This window comes from Ranitomeya variabilis, chromosome 2, assembly GCF_051348905.1.
Source record: "Ranitomeya variabilis isolate aRanVar5 chromosome 2, aRanVar5.hap1, whole genome shotgun sequence".
Lineage (NCBI taxonomy): Eukaryota > Metazoa > Chordata > Amphibia > Anura > Dendrobatidae > Ranitomeya > Ranitomeya variabilis.
This window is the reverse complement of record NC_135233.1, coordinates 928,005,161-928,023,257: the sequence shown is the minus strand read 5'-3', so window position 1 is coordinate 928,023,257 and position 18,097 is coordinate 928,005,161. Positions and strand designations below refer to the sequence as shown.

Genomic DNA, 18,097 nt, shown 5'->3' with positions numbered 1-18,097 from the left:
CAACCCCCAAGTGCTTCACAGAAGTTTACAACGCAGAGCCGTGAAAATAAAAAATCATTTTTCTTTCCTCAAAAAAGATGTTTTAGCAAGCAATTTTTTATGTTCACAAGGGTAACAGGAGAATTTGGACCCCAATATTTGTTGCCCAGTTTGTTGTGAGTACGCTGATACCCCATATGTGGGGGTAAACCACTGTTTGGGCACACGTCAGGGCTCGGAAGGGAAGTAGTGACATTTGAAATGCAGACTTTGATGGAATGGTCTGCGGGCGTCACATTGCATTTGCAGAGCCCCTGATGTGCCTAAACAGTAGAAACACCCCACAAGTGACCCCATTTTGGAAACTAGACCCCCGAAGGAACTTATCTAGATGTGTGGTGAGCACTTTCAACCCCCAAGTGCTTCACAGAAGTTTATAACGCAGAGCCGTGAAAATAAAAAATAATTGTTCTTTCCTCAAAAATTATGTTTTAGCAAGTAATTTTTTATTTTTGCAAGGGTAACAGGAGAAATTGGACCCCAACAGTTGTTGCCCAGTTTGTCCTGAGTACGCTGGTACCCCAAATGTGGGGGTAAACCACTGTTTGGGCGCACGTCGGGGCTTGGAAGTGCGGGAGCACCATTTGACTTTTTGAACGCAAGATTGGCTGGAATCAATGGTGGCGCCATGTTGCGTTTGGAGACCCCTGATGTGCCTAAAACAGTGGAAACCCCTCAATTCTAACTTCAACACTTACCCCAACACACCCCTAATCCTAATCCCAACTGTAGCCATAACCCTAATCACAACCCTAACCCCAACACACCCCTAACCACAACCCTAACCGCAACACAACCGTAACCCTAATTCCAACCCTAATCCTAACCCTAATCCCAACCGTAACCCTAATCCCAACCCTAACCACAACTGTAACCCCAACACACCCCTAACCCTATCCGTAACCCTAACCACAAGCCTATTCTTAACCCTATTTCCAACCCTAGCCCTAATTCCAACCCTAACCCTAAGGGTATGTGCCCACGTTGCGGATTCGTGTGAGATTTTTCCGCACGATTTTTGAAAAATCTGCAGGTAAAAGGCACTGCGTTTTGCCTGCGGATTTACAGCAGATTTCCAGTGTTTTTTTGTGCGGATTTCACCTGCGGATTCCTATTGAGGAACAGGTGTAAACTGCTGCGGAATCCGCACAAAGAATTGACATGCTGCGGAAAATACAATGCAGCGTTTCTGCACGGAATTTTCCGCACCATGGGCACAGCAGATTTGGTTTTCCTTAGGTGTACATGGTACTGTAAACCTGATGGAAAACTGCTTCGAATTCCAATCCGCTGCAGATCCGCGGCCAATCTGCTGCGGATCCGCGGCCCATCCGCTGCCAATCCGCTGCAGATCCGCGGCCAATCCGCTGCGGATCCGCGGCCGATCCGCTGCCGATCCGCTGCGGATCCGCGGCCGATCCGCTGCGGATCCGCTGCGGATCCGCGGCCGATCCGCTCTGTGTGCACATGCCATAACCCTAACCCTACCCGTAACCCTAACCCTACCCCTAGTTCTAACCCTAACCCTAGTGGTAAAAGAAAAAAAAATATTTTCTTTATTTTATTATTGTCCCTACCTATGGGGGTGATAAAGGGGGGGGGTTATTTATTATTTTTTTATTTTGATCGCTGTGGTAGAACCTACCACAGCGATCAAAATGTACCTGTAACGAATCTGCCAGCCTGCAGATTCGGCGGGCGTACTGAGCATGCGCCCGCCATTTTCCAAGATGGCGGCGCCCAGCGAGGAGACGGCCGGACACCGGGAGGATCGGTAAGTATGAGGGGGTGGTGGGGGGGTGGATCGGAGCACAGGGGGGGGGATCGGGGGACGGGGGGAGCGGACAGGAGCACGGGGGAGCGGACAGGAGCACGGGGGAGCGAACAGGGGGACGGAGGGGGGTACCTGACAGAACGGACGACTGGGGAGGAGATCGGGGGCGGTGGGGGGGGGCAGTACATGATTTCCAGCCATGGCAGATGCTATTGCAGCATCGGCCATGGCTGGATTGCAATATTTCACCATTTTCATAGGTGAAATATTGCAAATTGCTCTGATTGGCTGTTGCACTTTCAACAGCCAATCAGAGCGATCGTAGCCACGTGGGGGCAAAGCCACCCCCCCTAGGCTGAAGTACAACTCCCCCTCTCCCTGCAGATCGGGTAAAATAGGAATTAACCCTTTCACCCGATCTGCAGGGATGCGATCATTCCATGACGCCGCATAGACGTCATGGGTCGGGAAGGGGTTAATAAATAACATTTTCCTCATGTCTACTTTACATCAGCACAATTTTGGAAACAAAATTTTTTTTTGTTAGGGAGTTATAAGGGTTAAAAGTTGACCAGCAATTTCTCATTTTTACAACACCTTTTTTTTTTTTTTTTTTTTTTTTTTTTTTTTTTTTTAGGGACCACATCACATTTGGTCTTTTTGAGGGGTCTATATGATAGAAAATAACAAAGTGTGACACCATTCTAAAAACTGCACCCCTCAAGGTGCTCAAAACCACATTCAAGAAGTTTATTAATCCTTTACGTGCTTCACAGGAACTGAAACAATGTGGAAGGAAAAAAAGAACATTTAAATCTTTTTTTGCAAACATTTTACTTTAGAACCATTTTTTTTTTATTTCCACAAGTGTAAAAACAGAAATGTAACCATAAATTTTGTTGTGCAATTTCTCCCGAATACGCCGATACCCCATATGTGGGGGTAAACCACTGTTTGGGCGCACCGCAGAGCTTGGAAGAGAAGGCGTGCCGTTTTACTATTTCAATGTAGAATTGGCTGGAATTGAGATCGGACGCCATGTCGCGTTTGGAGAGCCCCTGATGTGCCTAAACAGTGGAAACGCTCCACAATTGATACCATTTTGGAAACTAGACTCCTTAAGGAACTTATCTAGATGTGTGGTGAGCACTTTAAACCCCCAGGTGCTTTACAGAAGTTTATAATGTAGAGCCGTGAAAATAAAAAAATCCTTTTTTTCCCTCAAAAATGATTTTTAAGCCTGCAATTTTTCATTTTCTCAAGGGTAACAAAAGACATTGGACCCCAAAATCTGTTGACCAGTTTGTCCGGAGTACGCTGATACCCCATAGGCGGGGGGGGGGGGGGGGCACTGTTTGGGCACCAATCGGGGCTCGGAAGGGAAGGAGCGCCGCTTGGAATGCAGACTTTGATGGGATGGTCTGCGGGCGTCATGTTGCATTTGCAGAGCTCCTGATGTACCTAAACAGTAGAAACCCCCCACAAGTGAACCCATTTTGGAAACTAGACCCCCCAAAGAGCTTATCTAGATGTGTGGTGAGTACTATGAACCCCCAACTGCTTCACAGAAGTTTATAATGTAGAGCCATGAAAATAAAAAAAATCATATTTTTTCCACAAAAATTATCTTTTCACCCCCAAATTTTTACTTTCACAAGGGTAACAGGAGAAATTGGACCCCAAAATGTATTGTGCAATTTATGCTGAGTAGGCTGATACCCCATATGTGGGGGTAAACCACTGTTTGGGCGCATGGCAGAGCTCTGAAGGGAAGGAGCGCCGTTTTGGAATGCAGACTTTGATAGAATGGTCTGCGGGCGTTAGGTTGCGTTTGCAGAACCCCTGATGTACCTAAACAGTAGAAACCCCCCACAAGTGACCCAATTTTGGAAACTAGACCCCCCAATGAACTTATCTAGATGTGTTGTGAGAACTTTGAATGCCCAAGTGCTTCACAGAAGTTTATAATGCAGAGTCGTGAAAATAAAAAAATATTTTTTTTTTCCACAAAAGATTTTTTAGCCCCCAAGTTTTTATTTTCACAAGGGTAACAGGAGAAATTGGACCCCAAGAGTTGTTGTCCAATTTATCCCGAGTACGCTGATGCCCCATATGTGGGGATAAACCACTGTTTGGGCGCACGGCAGAGCTCAGAAGGGAGGGAGCACCATTTGACTTTTTGAGCGCAAATTTGGCTGTGGCGTTTAGAGACCCCCTGATGTACCTAAACAGTGGAAACCCCCCAATTCTAACTCCAACCCTAACCCCAACACAAACCTAACCCTAATCCCAACCCTAACCTTAACCCTAATCCCAAACCTAACCCTAATGCCAACCATAACCTTAATCAGAACCCTAAATCCAACACACCCCTAATCCTAATCTCAACCCTAACCTCAAACCTAATCCCAATACACCCCTAATCCCAACCCTAACCTTAACCCTAATCCCAAACGTAACCCTAATGCCGACCCTAATCCAAACCCTAACCTTAATCCCAACTCTAACCCTAATGTTAGCCGCAACCCTGGCCCTAACTTTAGCCCCAGCCCTAGCCCTAACTTTATCCCCAACCCTAGCCATAACTTTAGCCCTAACCCTAAATTTAGCCCCAGCTCCTCTAGCTGCCGGCCGGCAGATAATGGGCCCGCCATTTTCTTACCGGATGAAGAAGCCAGCCGGCAGGAGGGGACGCAGGAGGACCCAGGGACACCGGTAAGTATAACAGGGTCCCTGAATCCCCCTATTTCTGCAATCACATCAGAGGACAGAGAATTACACATCGCTTTTTGTTTTTTTTGCGGTCGCCGGTAAACAGTTAAGTACCGGTGATCGCAAAACAGGAGTCGGTAAAAATTGACCCCGATCATGTTCTTTGGGGTCTCGGCTACCCCCGGCAGCCGAGACCCCAAAGATCGTCTGGGTGCCGGCCAGCAGGCGCACTGCGCATGCGCCTGACATTTTTTGGCCGGAGCAAGAAGGTGGCGCCCATCGGGAGCACCGGGGGAGACAGGCGAGTATCGGGTACCCTATTTCTCTGTCCTCTGATGTGCGATCACATCGGAGGACAGAGAAATTAAATGGGAAATCGCGTTTTTTGGGGTATTTTTGCGACCGCCGGTAAACCGTTAACTGGGGGTTGGTAAAAAAAAAAAAACCCCGAATCATGTTCTCTGGGGTCTCGGCTACCCCCGGTAACCGAGACCCCAGAGAAAATCCAACTCTGGAGGGCGCTATTCACTTTTTCCACAACGCCGTTAATTAACGGCGCTGTGGTTTAAGTACCCTTAACTGCCGCCGTTAAAAGGCGTACCGGCAGTCGTTAAGGGGTTAAGACTGGTGTATGGAATATTAATCTTAATGAGAAGCACACAGGAATAAGATTCGCTAAATTCATTTTGAGGCACCTGTCACTGAATGTATTCACTTCTAACTATTGGTGTGATCTTTGCCAGAAATATTACCCCTTTTGAGGACCTTAGTAGAATTTCTAGCTCCACCTATTTTGACAGAAAACTCCCCAAACTTAGCGCAACTCTTGAAATTTGCAAACTTTTTGCTCAACTTAGTGTTTTAAGCCCATGCGCAGCTTAAACGCTTTGAATCTAGGCCAATGAGTTATGCGGATTTCCTGTGTAATTGGTTATGCCGTGACCTACAGGTGTGTGACTGATTTGAAGATTTTTAACCCCCTAAATGATGTAATTTGTACTAAAATTTAAAGAAAGCAAGGAATGCCTTTCCTTTGTGCGTTGCCACTTATTAGTCTCTCTAGGAATTAAGACTTTAAATTCAGTTTGGAAGCCTGAGTTTTGACTAGTGATATGTCTGTTTTGTGATATTTTATGACTTTAAAGTGAACCTGTCACATGGTTTAGCCGATATGAGTAATAGCCACCACCTTTCAGGGCTGATATACAGCACTCTATAAGGCCCCTTTCACACGTCCGTGTCTCCGGTACATGTGGTGACCGTTTTCACACGTAACGGAGGCACGTACACACATAGATCCATTCAAATGAATGGGTCTGTGCACATGTCGGTGTGTTTCCACGGACCGTGTGTCCATGGGCAAAACACACTGACATGTCCGTTTTACACCATCAGCACAGACGGCAAAACGTCCCGCACACGGAGAACACACATTGATGTCCTCTGTGTGACACAGACGGCCGCTGGGAAAGAAGTGCTACAGTAAGCGCTGTTCCCTGGCGGTTGATGCTAAAGCCGGCGAGCAGAGGAGATTAATGAGCGTTATATTAAAGTCCGAACGATGGCAGGTGGGGGCTTTTGGGACTGTTACCCCCATCACCCGACACTTCTGCCGCTAATAACAATGACAGTAGGTGCGGATGATCTGGGTATTCCAAAGCCACCGATTGCGATCGTTCAGAAATTAATGAATAAAAAAATTGACATGGGTTCCCTCTATTTTATTGAACCAACCAGACTCGCAGGTGGGGGCTGCAACCCCCAGCTTTCAGCTTCTGCAAGGTTGGTTATCAAGAATAGAGGAGTCCCCACGCAGTTGTTTTAATTATTGAAATAAATTATTTAAAAAAAAGAGTGTGGGTTCCCCCCCCATTTTTGACAGCCAGCCTTGCTAAAGCTCACAGCTGGGGGCTGCTTTTCTCAGGCTGGTAAGGGGCCATTGATATAGGCCCCCTCCCAGCTTTAAAACAGCAGCCCGCAGCGGCCCAGAAAAGGCGCATCTATTAGATGCGCTTTGCCAGGCTCTTCCCCCTTGCCCTGTAGCGGTGGCAAGTGGGGTTGATGTCGCCGCTGGTGAATGATTTTAATTTAGAACATTAAAGGAGTCTGTAATTTTTTTCAACTATATTTCAAGCTATGATAATACACTCCGTGACCGTTCAAAGTCATGACACAGTAACTGACTCCCGCTCATGACGTGCAATGTTTGTCATCGGTCGTAAAGAGGTTAAACACCCTGGAACCTTTCGATCATATTTTAGTTATATACCTCTTCATGGGGTATGGTTTTCCCACTAAGACTGTTTCTTCAACATAGCGACGTAATGCAAGTATTTAACCTCCGTATTGCTTGGTATAATTAGGCTTCACATATTGCCTAACATTCATACTTTTTATATATAAAAAAAACAACACATTTTAATACATCTTCACAAAAATTACAAAACTAATAAAATATAATGCTCTCATTAGAAAATTGAAGACATAATGGCAGCACCTTATAAATATCACACAAAGCAAATAATATTAAAAGGAAAAAATTAAAGGAAATATTTAAAAGGAAAGAAACATTACACAAATATTCTCCTTCAAGACAATAGTCCTGTAAAATCCTCATGTGTAAAATAATTTGCATGACCGCCAAAAAATATTTCAAATTACCTTATATAACCAGTTATTGGGGTTTCATATAAGCCCCATTAGATTTCGGGAAAATTATATAGCACAAAATTATAACACCCGCAACATGCTTCAAATAAATTCTCCCAAAGAACGAGCCTTGTGCTATGCAGCATGTGCAATGGGTATGAAGACAGTGGGGTTTCCCAGACCCCGTTAACAAGTTAAAAACTTGGTTTGCATCAACACATTCTGAGACCCAGAACGGTTTTCAAACGATCAAGCTGAGCAATATCATGCTTACAAATGAGCTGCAGTTTCATTGGCACAGTATTGGGGTACTGACAACTTTTTGATAGCTTATTACTTTTTAGGGGCTCAAAAATAGCAATTGTTACTCGCCTCCAATTTTTAAATTTTTTAAATTGAGGTGAAAATGAACCATATAATCTAAGGTATTAAGCTCCAACCGTAGTGGTTAAAGGTGCAATACAGCTGATGGATACACCCCTCCTTTTTGTGGAAAGTAGTGTATCTGTCACAAGTTATTTGGACTGTGCTGCTGACCTTTTTTTTTTTTTTTTTTTAGGTCACTTGTCTCCATCTCCATTTATTGATGTTGAATCCACATTAGTTTGATTTACATTGTGATATTTGTAGAGCCTTTGAAAAGGCTAAAAGCATTCAGGATATCAGCATTGTAAGTTACATTGAGTGAGTGTAAAGGTACCTTCACACTAAACGATATCGCTAGTGATCCGTGACGTTGCAGCATTCTGGATAGCGAAATCGTTGTGTTTGACACGCAGCAGCGATCAGGATCCTGCTGTGATATCGCTGGTCGTTGCTGAAAGTTCAGAACGTTATTTGGTCGTCAGATCAGCGTGTATCGTCGTGTTTGACAGCCAAAGCAACGATGCCAGCGATGTTTTACAGTGGTAACCAGGGTAAATATCGGGTTACTAAGCGCAGGGCCGTGCTTAGTAACCCGATGTTTACCCTGGTTACCATTGTAAAAGTAAAAAAAACAAACAGTACATACTCACCCTCTGATGTCTGTCACTCGTCCCTTGCCGTCTGCTTCCCGCACTGACTGTGATTGCCGGCCGTAAAGTGAAAGCAGAGCACAGCAGTGACGTCACCGCTGTGCTGTGCCTTATACGGCCGGCACTCAGTCAGTGCAGGAAGCAGACGGCAAGGGACGTGTGACAGACATCAGAGGGTGAGTATGTACTGTTTGTTTTTTTTACTTTTACAATGGTAACCAGGGTAAACATCGGGTTACTAAGCGCGGCCCTGCGCTTGGTAACCCGATGTTTACCCTGGTTACCCGGGGACTTCGGCATCGTTGGTCGCTGGAGAGCTGTCTGTGTGACAGCTCTCCAGCGACCACACAGCGACGCTGCAGCGATCGGCATCGTTGTCGATATCGCTGCAGCGTCGCTTAGTGTGAAGGTACCTTAAGAGAGCGCTGTGTAAGAATATCATTCATACTGGTAAATATATTATGAAGATAAGAGTTTGTACAAAGACCTAGGAAAAACAATGTGTACAGTAAATCATATAAACAGGGAACAATAATGGCTTTTGCATTACAGGGTTAAAGGAGTTCTGTGATGATATATTGATGACCTCATCCATAAGATTTCCTTTTAAACAAAAGCTGTTCTGCGGTAACTGGCAGCGACCACTACACACTGAGTGGAGCTGTGTTGTGTAGCTCTGTTCTGTCTTTACATTCAGCCACCTGAGCTGGTAACAACCAATGGGCAAGGGTGCCAGGTGTCAGACCCCCCACTGATCTGCGATTGATGACTTGTCCTATTGCCCCCCACATAGCTTGACCAGATTACCTCGTTAAACATGTAAATAATTTGATTGACTTGTATTGCATGGTAATGGTGCCTTATAGCCAATAATTACTTTTTGAATTGTTTACAAGACATGATTTACAGAAACGTGTGCAGGAATTGGAATCTCAAAAAGAGGGAATTCAAGAAGACACTAAGGCGATCACTGAGAAAAGTACATCACTTTCCGAGGAAATGAAAGCGAAGAATAAAGCTTTGAAAGATGTTGAAAAGTAAACTTATTTTAGTTTTTCTTCCTGTGTAATATATTGCAATAATTGAAAGCGTATTTACGTCTTATATAGAGATGGCTCTTATATGCCATAACATTTTATGATCTGTGGGATCAGAGCTCTGGTATCCCAGTCAACCCCAAGAATAAGTAATACGAGAGCAGCGTTATGTAGAAGTGGAGACCCTAATTCCAGCTATATCCCTTACGGGGCTGTTAGGCTATGTTCACACAATGCGGAAAAAAATGCAAAAAAAAACCTGCTCTTGGCAGTAAAGCTGCTTACAAAAAGCAGGTTTTGCTGTTTTTGTGTTGTTGTTTTTTTGTGTTTTGTTGTTTTTTGGTTTTGTTTTTTTTTGCTTTTTTGTTGGCACTTGTGCATGCTGGTAGTTTAATGTCCCCCAAAAAATTATGATGCAACTTCCTTAAGGTTTTTGCACCAAAAACACAGAAAAAACTGATACCTGCGTTTTTGCATTACTTTCTATGGATGAAAATGGCTGAAAGTGACATGCTGCAGTTTGCAAAAAACAGTTTTCCAAATTGGTAAGGAAGTAAAAACAGTGTGCATGATGATTTTGAAATTGTATAGCTTTTGCTGGTACCATAAAACGTAGCTTAAAATTTGCATTAAAAAACACGTGTGAACATAGCCTTATTGTTTCAATAATGTCTTTAATAAGGACATTATTGATTCTTTACGCTGTGTTGGGGGGACGTTTGTTGCTAGTTTACAGATTTTGCAGTTGATCACGGTCCTCCGTACTTTTGTGGCTATTCTGTTTAGTCTAGTTATTGTTTCAATAGTCAGTGTTTTGTCAGCAGTAGATTATCACTAGCGGACTAATTGTCTCATGCCACCTAGTCAAATTGCTGTGTAACCCTGTCCCTTTCATTGATTGGCAGCTTTATCTTAATATCCAGTATACACCAAAAGCTGCCAATCAGTGGTGTGGACAGGGTTATATGGAGCTGCTGCTAGATCTGCAGATGAGAGAACATGGATTTCATCACAATTGTTGCACCCAGTAAAGTAAGCGAGAAGTCACTGGAATTGGGGACATATTAGTGACATAGGCTTCAGTTCTCCCAAAGACCCCTACATATCAATTCAAACAATGATTTCTCAGGAACAGAGGAACAGACTGGCCATGTAAGGCTATGTGCACACGTTGCGGATTTTGCTGCAGATCTGCAGCTGCGGGTCCGCAGCAGCTTTCCATGCGTTTACAGTACAGTGTAAACCTATGGAAAATGCAATCCGCAGTGCCCATGCTGCGGAAAAAAACGCGCGGAAACGCTGTGGGTTACATTCCGCAGCATGTCAATTCTTTGTGTGGATTCCGCAGCAGTTTACAGCTGCTCTATAATAGGAATCCGCAGTAAATTCTCAAATCCGCTGTGGAAAAATCCGCAGAGCTCAAAACTGTGTGCACATACCCTAAAGGTATTGCTGCACTTGTCTTTGAAAGGGCTACATGCACATATAAATATTTTTTGTTTTGGGGGGGGGGGGGGGGGGGTGAAATCCTGCTGGCAGATTTACTTTTAAATAAAACATTGTTTTCTCTTAAGGCAGATTAATAAAATCACCAAATTCATTGAAGAAAATAGAGAACAATTTACTCGGTTGGACTTGCAGGACGTTGATGTACGTGAGAAGCTGAAGCATGCGAAGAGCAAAGTAAAAAAGTTACAAAAGCAGCTTCAAAAAGACAAGGAAAAGGTGATTTTGGATTACAAAATTTACTTTTTTTTTTTTTTTTTTTTCAAATATTAACCTCTTCTCGCATTAGCATGTGAATTATTGTCCTGGAAAGAGGTCTGTGTGTACAGAGGGCTTTAAGAGCTGAGCTCCCTCCACTCAAGGTTGATGCCCATTACACTTAATACGGCCGGCATCAGTCTCTAACATCCTTGTCTAAAGCAGAGTTCCTGTTGCGACTGTTAACCCCTTTCTGTCTGAGAACGGAATAGTACGTCCGAGGACAGAACCCCCGCTTTGATGTGGGCTCCGGCAGTGAGCCCGCATCAAAGCCGGGACATGTCAGCTGTTTTGTACAGCTGACATGTGCCTGCAATAGCGGCGGATGGAATTGCGATCCATCAGCCGCTATTAACTAGTTACATGCCGCTGTCAGACTCTGACAGCGGCATTTAACTAGCGCTTCCGGCCATCGGGCTGGAAATACGCATACCGCTGACCCCCGTCACATGATCATGCGTCGGCATGACAACCAGAGGTCTACTGAAGACCTCTAAGGTTGGTGATGCCGGATTGCTGTGAGCGCCACCCTGTGGACGGCGCTCGTAGCAATGCAGCAATTATATTACATAGGAGCCATCCGAGCGATATGTAGCAGAGCAGATCAGGCTCTGCCAGCTTCTAGCCTCCCATGGAGGCTATTGAAGCATTGCAAAATGAAGAAAAAAAAAAAGTTTTAAAAATATGAAAAAATAAAAGTTTAAGTCCCCCCCCCCCCCCCCTTTTGCCCCATTCAAAATAAAACAATGACAAAAATCAAACCTACACATATTTGGTATCGCCGCGTTCAGAATCTCCCGACCTATCAAAAAAAAAAAAAAAAGGATTAACCTGATCGCTAAACTGCGTAGTGATAAAAACTCTGACCACTGCATTTAAATTGATGATTGCTCGAGCACACCGTCTCCCATTAGCCCCCTACAACACAGTCGAGAAGGAGTAACGGGTTACTATGACAGCTGGGGGTGGGCTGAAGAGCCTTGTTGCTGCCATCTCAGTCCTCCCATGAAGCTCTGCTGTAGGCTGAGCTCCTTAGATGAGATATTTCCTATATACTGTTATACAAGCCGGCAGCATTCAGACAGTGCTTGTTCTGTGATTATAGCCCTGTCACTCAGAAGCAGAGCTAGGGTCTCAATATGCAAACAATGAGCCAGAACACTGACCCAAACTCATAAACACGCCAAGTGTGCTCTGGAGCCTCTCACTCTACCAGTAACGGGTACATTGCCAGTATGGTTGTGTTAGCCTGTCGCCTAAGAACTTATTTAGTTCATTTAAAATGCATTTTGCAGTAGACAATTTTTTTAAAATATAATGAACATTTTTAGTATTGCTAGCTTTATTAAAGTACAATATTTTACACGTTAGGAATTAATTAACCCGATCTGGTAAATGCTGTAAAGGGGGGAAAAAAACGCCAGAATCACAGCTTCTTTGGGTCACCTTGCTGCTCTGAAAAAAAAAAAGGTAATAGGAAATCCAAGAATCATATGTGCACCAGATTGGTATCAATAAAAAGGTTGACTTGCTGTACATAAAGAAACCCTCAGTTAGCCACTTGAACAACAAAAAATGTTCGGGTCTCAGGAAAATGGCAATACTAGACAAAAATGTGTTAGATTATTCTGAATTCTCCCCCCCAGCATCGATAGATAAAAATCGATGCATGTTTGGTATCTTCGCAATTAGACATTCAGGTCATTTTTAGTGCACTTTTTTTTACTCTGTCGCCTCATTGGGGGACACAGGACCGTGGGTGTTATACTGCTGTCCACTAGGAGGCGACACTATGCATAATCTGAAAAAGATTAACCGTGGCTCCTCCTCTGCAGTATACACCCCTGGACGGCATCAGCCTTCTCCAGTTGTTGCTTAGTGTCGCATAGGAGGCACACCTAAGATTTTTTTGTTTTTTTTCCGACGGATTACAGATGAAGAAAAGTGGGTCTCCTGTGAGACTCCTGGCATGGCTCCTTCCTCGGCCCCCTATTACGGGGTGCCCGGTTGAAGTCGAGATGGCTATTCCCCATGTCGCTCCTTCCCCCAGTCCCTCGGGTGCTGGTTCGAAATCGAGACACCCCCCTCCTTCCCCAATTCCTTTTGGTTTCTGGGTTGAGGTCGAGGCGAGGATAAAGCCCCCTGAAGGTGATGGCAGCACCCTCCCTAATCCCCCTCTGGGGGCATTAGGTTGAGACTCCTCAGGTAGGGTCTGTACAGGCAGCACTCTGCAGCTCCCAGCAATGGGCCAGCACACTGCGCCTGCATCCAGGGACCCCAGCCCAGCTGCGGGCTCCTGTTGGGGCCGGGGGGAATGCAGGCAGGCATGGCACAGTAGAGACACAGGGCTCCCTGCGCCCCTGTCTCTGCGGCAGCACCAGCTCTAGACTGCCTCAGGGGGACCCCTTACAGGCGCCCCCCCCCTTCCGCTTATAGCCCCACCGCTATCCTGCTTTTAAGTCTGGGGGGGTCCGGCTCAGATCCGACCCCCTCCTGGACTTCCGCGCCGGCCTGGAGCCTTTCTGGGCATCAGGCATCTAATTTAGGCCGTGGCTTCGGCCTACCTGAAGCCGCCCCCTTCTCTCCGCCCCCCGGATGACAAATAATGCCACGCCGGAATGGGTCACTCAGATGTCGCAATCTATAACGCAGTCTACAGATAACCTAACCTCCACGTTGCTTCAGGCTCTGCAGAGTCATGCCTTGGCTATGACCGTTACCCAGCAAAGGGAGAGCTTGACTCAGGGACAGGACGACCCTGGCACATCCACGTCTAGGTCAGGACGCAAGCGGACCCATAGGTCAAGTCCATCTGCGTCATCCCATAGCACACGGTCATCCCCTTCTAGGGAGAGACACCGTAGTTCCAGGTCATCTAGACCGTCCCCTTCCAGGGGCAGACAATGCAGATCTCCACAATCCCTGACCAGAGAAGGCCTTCGCCCCAGCTCACCCAGCAGGGGACGCCTCAGTGATACACAGGATTCGGAAGGCATCTGTGACTCCGACTCAGACAAGGAAACAGAGGGGTCCCTGATCCCAATCCCCCCTAGCAATACAGCGCTAGTTGAGGATTTTTTCTCTTCCATCCATCGGGTGCTGGACATTTCTGATCTGCCACCAGAGGCCCAAGAACACAATATTTCCTTTGAAGGACCTCTGAAGCCGCCTAAGGTTTTCTCTAACCATCCAGAGTTTAAGGCGATCCTTAAAAAGCAGCTCTCACAGCCTGAGAAAAAATTCGCTAATCGCAAATATCTGGAGGCGAGGTACCCCTTCCCGCAGAAGGATACCAAGGAATGGACAGACCCACCCGAAGTGGACCCCCCCAGTCTCTAGACTAGACTAGCAGCAAAGACCCTCCTTTCACTGCCAGATAGCTCAACCCTCAGGGACGCAGCAGACCGGCAGTTAGAACGCATGGCTCGTTCAATTTTTGAGGCCGCAGGGGCATCCCTGGCTCCCGTTTTCGCTTCAGTTTGGGCTGCCAAGGCCATTCTGGCCTGGGCCAAAAATTTACAAGCTGGCCTCCAAGCATCCGCTCCTGAGCTGTCGGACCAAGCAGTTCAAATAGCAGTCGTAGCAGATTACATGCTTCATGCAGCTCTGGATTCAGCAAGGGGTGTAGCGGGGATGGCATCAAACGCCATCACAATTCGGCGTATCCTCTGGTTGCGGGAATGGAAAGCGGACCCAGCCTCAAAGTCGTCCCCTCACGCACCTCCCCTACCTCAGTGGGCAACTCTTCGGTGAACAATTGGACACAATGATGTCCAACGCCACCAGGAGTAAGAGTACCTCTCTTCCCCAACTGAAACCTAAACGCACTTACAAGAAGCGTAGCCAAACTCGATTCCGATCCTTTCGGAATTCTTCGTGCTGGTCCGTCTCGCGTCCTGCACAAAATTCTAACCGTTCCCCACGCAGGGACAACTCGCTATCGATGCAAAGATCGGACAAGACCTGGCAGTCAAAAGCAGCCCAGTCTTAAGCCCAGAGGAGGAAAATCTCACTTTCTCCTCATCATGACTCATGGACTCCGGACGTCGCCACACCCGTAGGCGGGTGCTCTTGGTCTTTCATCAAGTATGGCTACCTATTACAGAAGACAGGTGGGTCAGGGAACTAGTGTCTTCCGGATACAAGATAGAGTTCACCTCCAACCCACCGGACTGATTCTTCCTCTCTGTCCCCCCAGAACCACCAGCCAAGGCTCATGCCTTCCGACAAGCGGTCTCCTAACTTTTTCAAGCAGGAGTCATAGTACCGGTCCCCTCGGCCGAGCGCTTCCGAGGGTTCTACTCCAATCTATTCGTAGACCCCAAGAAAGGAGGCAGCGTGCGGCCCATACTGGACTTAAAACAACTCAACAAATATGTACGGGTCCGTCACTTCCACATGGAGTCCCTTCGGTCCATCATTGTGACCATGGAGAAGGGAGAATATCTCGCCTCCATAGACATACAAGACGCATACCTGCATATACCGATTGCACCTGCCCATCAGAGATTTCTCAGGTTCGCAATCGACCAGAACCACTAACAGTTCGTGGCTCTCCCGTTTGGACTCGCCATGTCAGCCACCATGGATGTCCTGCACTCCAGAGGCATAGTAGTCGTTCCATACTTGGACGATCTACTCATCAAGGCTCCCACCTTCAAGGACTGCGAGCTCAGCGTCTCAATCACAATCGACACTGAGTCGCATGGGCTGGTTAGTCAACCTACAAAAGTCATCACCAACCCCGAGTCAGTCTCTGACCTTCCTGGGAATGCTATTCAACACCTCCCAGGGGTCTAGTGCTCCTTCACAAGGACAAGGCACTGGCTCTCCGCCTAAAAGTTCGCACCCTCCTCCGCAAACCCCCTCGATCTCTCCAGTTTGCCATGAGAGTCCTTGGCAGGATGGGGGCAGCAATAGAAGCCGTCCCATTTGGGCAGTTTCGCCTCAGGCCTCTCCAACTAGCCATCCTCAAGTCCTGGGACAAGAACCCTTTCTCTCTCGACAGGGAGTTCGGCTAACGTCGTCAACCAAGAGATCCCTGCACTGGTGGCTCAAGCCAACCTCGCTAGCAAAGGGGAAATCCTTTCTCACTGTTCAATGGAAGCTTCTGACCACCGATGTGAGCCTGACGGGTTGGGGTGCAGTGCACCTACACCACAGGGCAAGTGGTCCCCAGTGGAAGCGACCATGCCCATCAACATCCTGGAAATTCGTGCCATCCTCCTGGCAGTGAGTGCCTTCCATCACTTACTGGCAGCCTCTCACATCAGAATACAGTCGGACAATGCCACGGCTGTGGCATATGTGAATCACCAAGGGGGACCCGCAGTACCCAGGCGATGCGAGAAGTGTCACATATCCACCACTGGGCGGAGGGCACAGGGTCGGTTTTCTCGGCGTTCCACATTCAGGGTGTGGACAACTGGGAAGCAGACTTCCTCAGCCGACAAGGAATAGACTCGGGAGAGTGGTCTCTCCATCCTGAAAATTTTCGCCAGATCTGCCATCGCTGGGGGACCCCGGATGTGGACCTAGTGGCATCCCACTTCAATGCCAAGGTCTCCAACGTCATGGCCAGAACACACGATCCGCCGTCGCTCGGAGCAGACGCTCTGGTTCAGGACTGGACCCAGTTCATTTTTCCACCTCTCCCCCTGATATCCAGAGTGGTGAGGAAGATCAAGCAAGAGGGAGTTCCAACCATCCTAATCGCACCGGACTGGCCCAGACGTACATGGTACGCCGACATCGTACAATTTACAGCAGATGCCCCCGGCGTCTTACTGACCGCCACGATCTTCTATCACAAGGGCCCGTTCTACCACCAGAACTCAGGAGCTCTCAATTTGACGGGGTGGCCCTTGAGATCTGGGTTCTATCCCAGGCAGGGCTATCGCCGGACGTCATTGGAACCATGATCAGGGCACAGAAGCCAACCTCTGCCAAGATTTATTACCGTACTTGGAAAGCTTTCTTTACCTGGTGCGACTCTCGTGGCCAGACCCCACTGCCTTATTCCCGTCCCCAAAGTACTTGGTTTTCTCCAATCGGGTCTTGAGTCCAGGCTGTCCCTGGGCTCGCTTAAGAGCCAGGTGTCAGCCCTCTCAGTGCTTTTTCAAAGGCGCATTGCTACCAAGCCGCAAGTGAGGACTTTTCTTCAGGGGGTTTCCAGATTGGTTCCCCCCTACAGACGACCACTAGAAACGTGGGACCTCAACCTGGTCCTGACAGCATTGCAGGAACCACCCTTCGAACCCCTTAAGGAGGGTCCCACTCCGTCTTCTCTCCCAGAAGGTGGTTTTCCTGGTGGCAATCACCTCGCTATGCAGGGTGTCTAAACTAACAGCACTCTCCTGCAGACGGCCCTTCCTGGCTTTCACCAGGACAAGGTAGTTCTCCGTACGGTCCCATCCTTCCTTCCGAAGGTCGTGTCCAACTTCCACCTCAATGAGGAAATTTCACTGCCATCCCTTTGTCCGGTCCTGGTTCATAGAGTGGGGAAGGCTCTGCATAAGCTTGACCTTGTCAGGGCATTGCGTATATGTGTCTAGGTCTGCGTCCTTCCAGAGGTCTGATTCTCTTTTCCTTCTTCTGGAAGGCGGCCGCAAGGGTCTGCCAGCTTCCAAAACTACCCTTGCCAGGTGGATCAAATCCACCATACAAGAGGCCTACCGCCTTAAGAATTCTCCTTTTCCAGCCGGTATTACGGCACACTCTACACGGGCGGTAGGGGCCATTCGGCACCAGGCTTCGGCACAACAAGTGTGTAAGGCGGCCACTTGGACAAGCCTACACACGTTTGCTAAACACTACAGGGTTCATACCCAGTCCTCAGCGGACACGAGCCTGGGTAGATATGTTCTGCAGGCGGCGGTGCCCCAAGTGTAGGGGCCTGTCTGCACAATATTCGTCCATTGCTTCCAACCCAGGGACTGCTTTGGGACGTCCCATGGTCCTGTGTCCCCCAATGAGGTGACAGAGTAAAGGAGGTTTTTGTGTACTCAACGTAAAATCTTTCTCTTAGCCTCTAATTGGGGGACACCCCTCCCACCCTGTTGCCCTTTCCGGGCCGTTGTTACTGTTGAGTTCTCACATTGTATCAG

The 18,097-nt window shown here is 47.3% G+C and overlaps 1 protein-coding gene across 2 annotated transcripts in view; it reads left to right on the top strand.

Annotated features, from left to right (window-relative positions):
- SMC4 (structural maintenance of chromosomes 4) overlaps positions 1–18,097 on the top strand; it is a 142,876-nt gene that overhangs the window by 55,820 nt on the left and 68,959 nt on the right. For both annotated transcript variants that reach the window (XM_077290648.1, XM_077290649.1), the window contains exons 8-9: positions 9,087–9,227; positions 10,802–10,952. In XM_077290648.1, the coding sequence (XP_077146763.1) occupies positions 9,087–9,227; positions 10,802–10,952 (292 nt within the window). The remainder of the gene's footprint in view (positions 1–9,086; positions 9,228–10,801; positions 10,953–18,097) is intronic.